The 1,480-nt window shown below is 33.7% G+C and overlaps 1 protein-coding gene across 1 annotated transcript; it reads left to right on the forward strand.

Moving 5' to 3' along the window:
* The first annotated feature begins 223 nt into the window (after positions 1–223).
* LOC133326272 (molybdopterin synthase catalytic subunit-like) lies at positions 224–1,399 on the forward strand. The gene is made up of 2 exons (XM_061534955.1): positions 224–799; positions 857–1,399. The coding sequence occupies exons 1-2, from the start codon at positions 224–226 to the stop codon at positions 1,397–1,399; spliced, it is 1,119 nt and encodes a 372-aa protein (XP_061390939.1).
* The last annotated feature ends 81 nt before the right edge of the window (positions 1,400–1,480 follow it).

Below are 1,480 nucleotides of genomic sequence, written 5' to 3' on the forward strand. Positions count from 1 at the left end.
ATCAACAATGAACTATTTCTTTCTAGAGAGCCGGAATCAAAACAAAACAAATCCTGAACGCTGGACTTGATTTCGATATTTTTTTAATTTTTTATTTCCATATTAGTGTTTATTACCAACTTATTCCAAATGTAAGTATACCCTTGTGTTCAACATATCATAAATTATAAATTGATTGAAAATACATACCTTCCAGAGCCGAATCCATTTATTGGTGATCAAAATGAACTACCTCTTGCTAACTCGAGATTCCTTGGACATTGGTTCCATAACTGATTTAGCAGTATCAGATGCCTGTTCAACTACCTCATTATTTGTTGGCACCACCCGCAGCTCATTAGGTGGTAAAAAGTTAATATCTCTGGAATTTGGAGCCTGTGAATCAATGGCCGAAAGAGAAATGGAAAATATATGTGGAGAATTACGATTTCGTTGGTCAGATCTTTGTAATATTGTTATATATCACCGTATTGGTCCAGTACCTATTGGTGAGGCCAATGTTGTTATTGCCATATCGTCAACACACACCAAATCCTCCTTAGATGCCATTGCAGTGGTAATCGACGAACTAAAGAAACGTGTACCCATATGGAGAAAAGAAAAATATGAGGGAGACGAATTTACCATGTGTGTGGAATCTACCGAGGCAGAGACATTCGATGAAAAGCTATGTGACATACAACAAGAACACTCTCTTCCATCGAAATTTGTACAGATTTCAGCAAGTGAAACTGAAATAAATCGAAGAATACAAAGTTTTATTGAACGAAAAAGAGAAGAAATCGATATCAATAATATTGTAGACTATATAAATCCTAATTACACGGCTGAAAAACAAAACGAAGATGAAGAAGAGTCGTCATCATCATCATCGTGTGCCCGCATTGCTGGTACCATAATAAAACAGGAAAATTCGAAATGCCACTTAAAAGTTCGTCAAATTGAAAATAAAATTGGACCACAAGTACGACAGGACTATTTAGAAACATTAGATACGCTAATGGAATCCGACTTGGAACCGAAAATCAAAAAAGAAAAGAAGGAAATAAAGACTACAGCCCCTATAAAACATGCCTTACTAGAGAGAACGCGTGATATCGAGGAACATTTGAATTTAAATAATACACAACAGAAAAGTATTCATCAGCGTTTGAAAAACATTGAAGATCGTATATTATTTTTAGAGTCAATATCACCGGAATATTGTCATAATTTATTTGATAAATCGGTAAATAATAATAATAATGGGAATACTTGTATAAGTTCCATGGAGAACTACAATGCAATAAATGATCCTTCAACAAAGCCTACATCAAGTAATGCTAGGAAGGCGTGTCGTAAAGTATATGCTATCGATGATATAGATCGTATAATTCAAGCTGAATTGCAGCATATCTAGGATATACATACATTTGTGATTAGAATTTATACATAAGAAACATTAGATTATTTATTTTATAAGACAATATTGTACAAACAT

Source organism: Musca vetustissima, unplaced genomic scaffold, assembly GCF_032173495.1.
Source record: "Musca vetustissima isolate MV318-11 ecotype Yass unplaced genomic scaffold, APGP_CSIRO_Mvet_v1 utg15341, whole genome shotgun sequence".
In the NCBI taxonomy this organism is placed as follows: Eukaryota; Metazoa; Arthropoda; class Insecta; order Diptera; family Muscidae; genus Musca; species Musca vetustissima.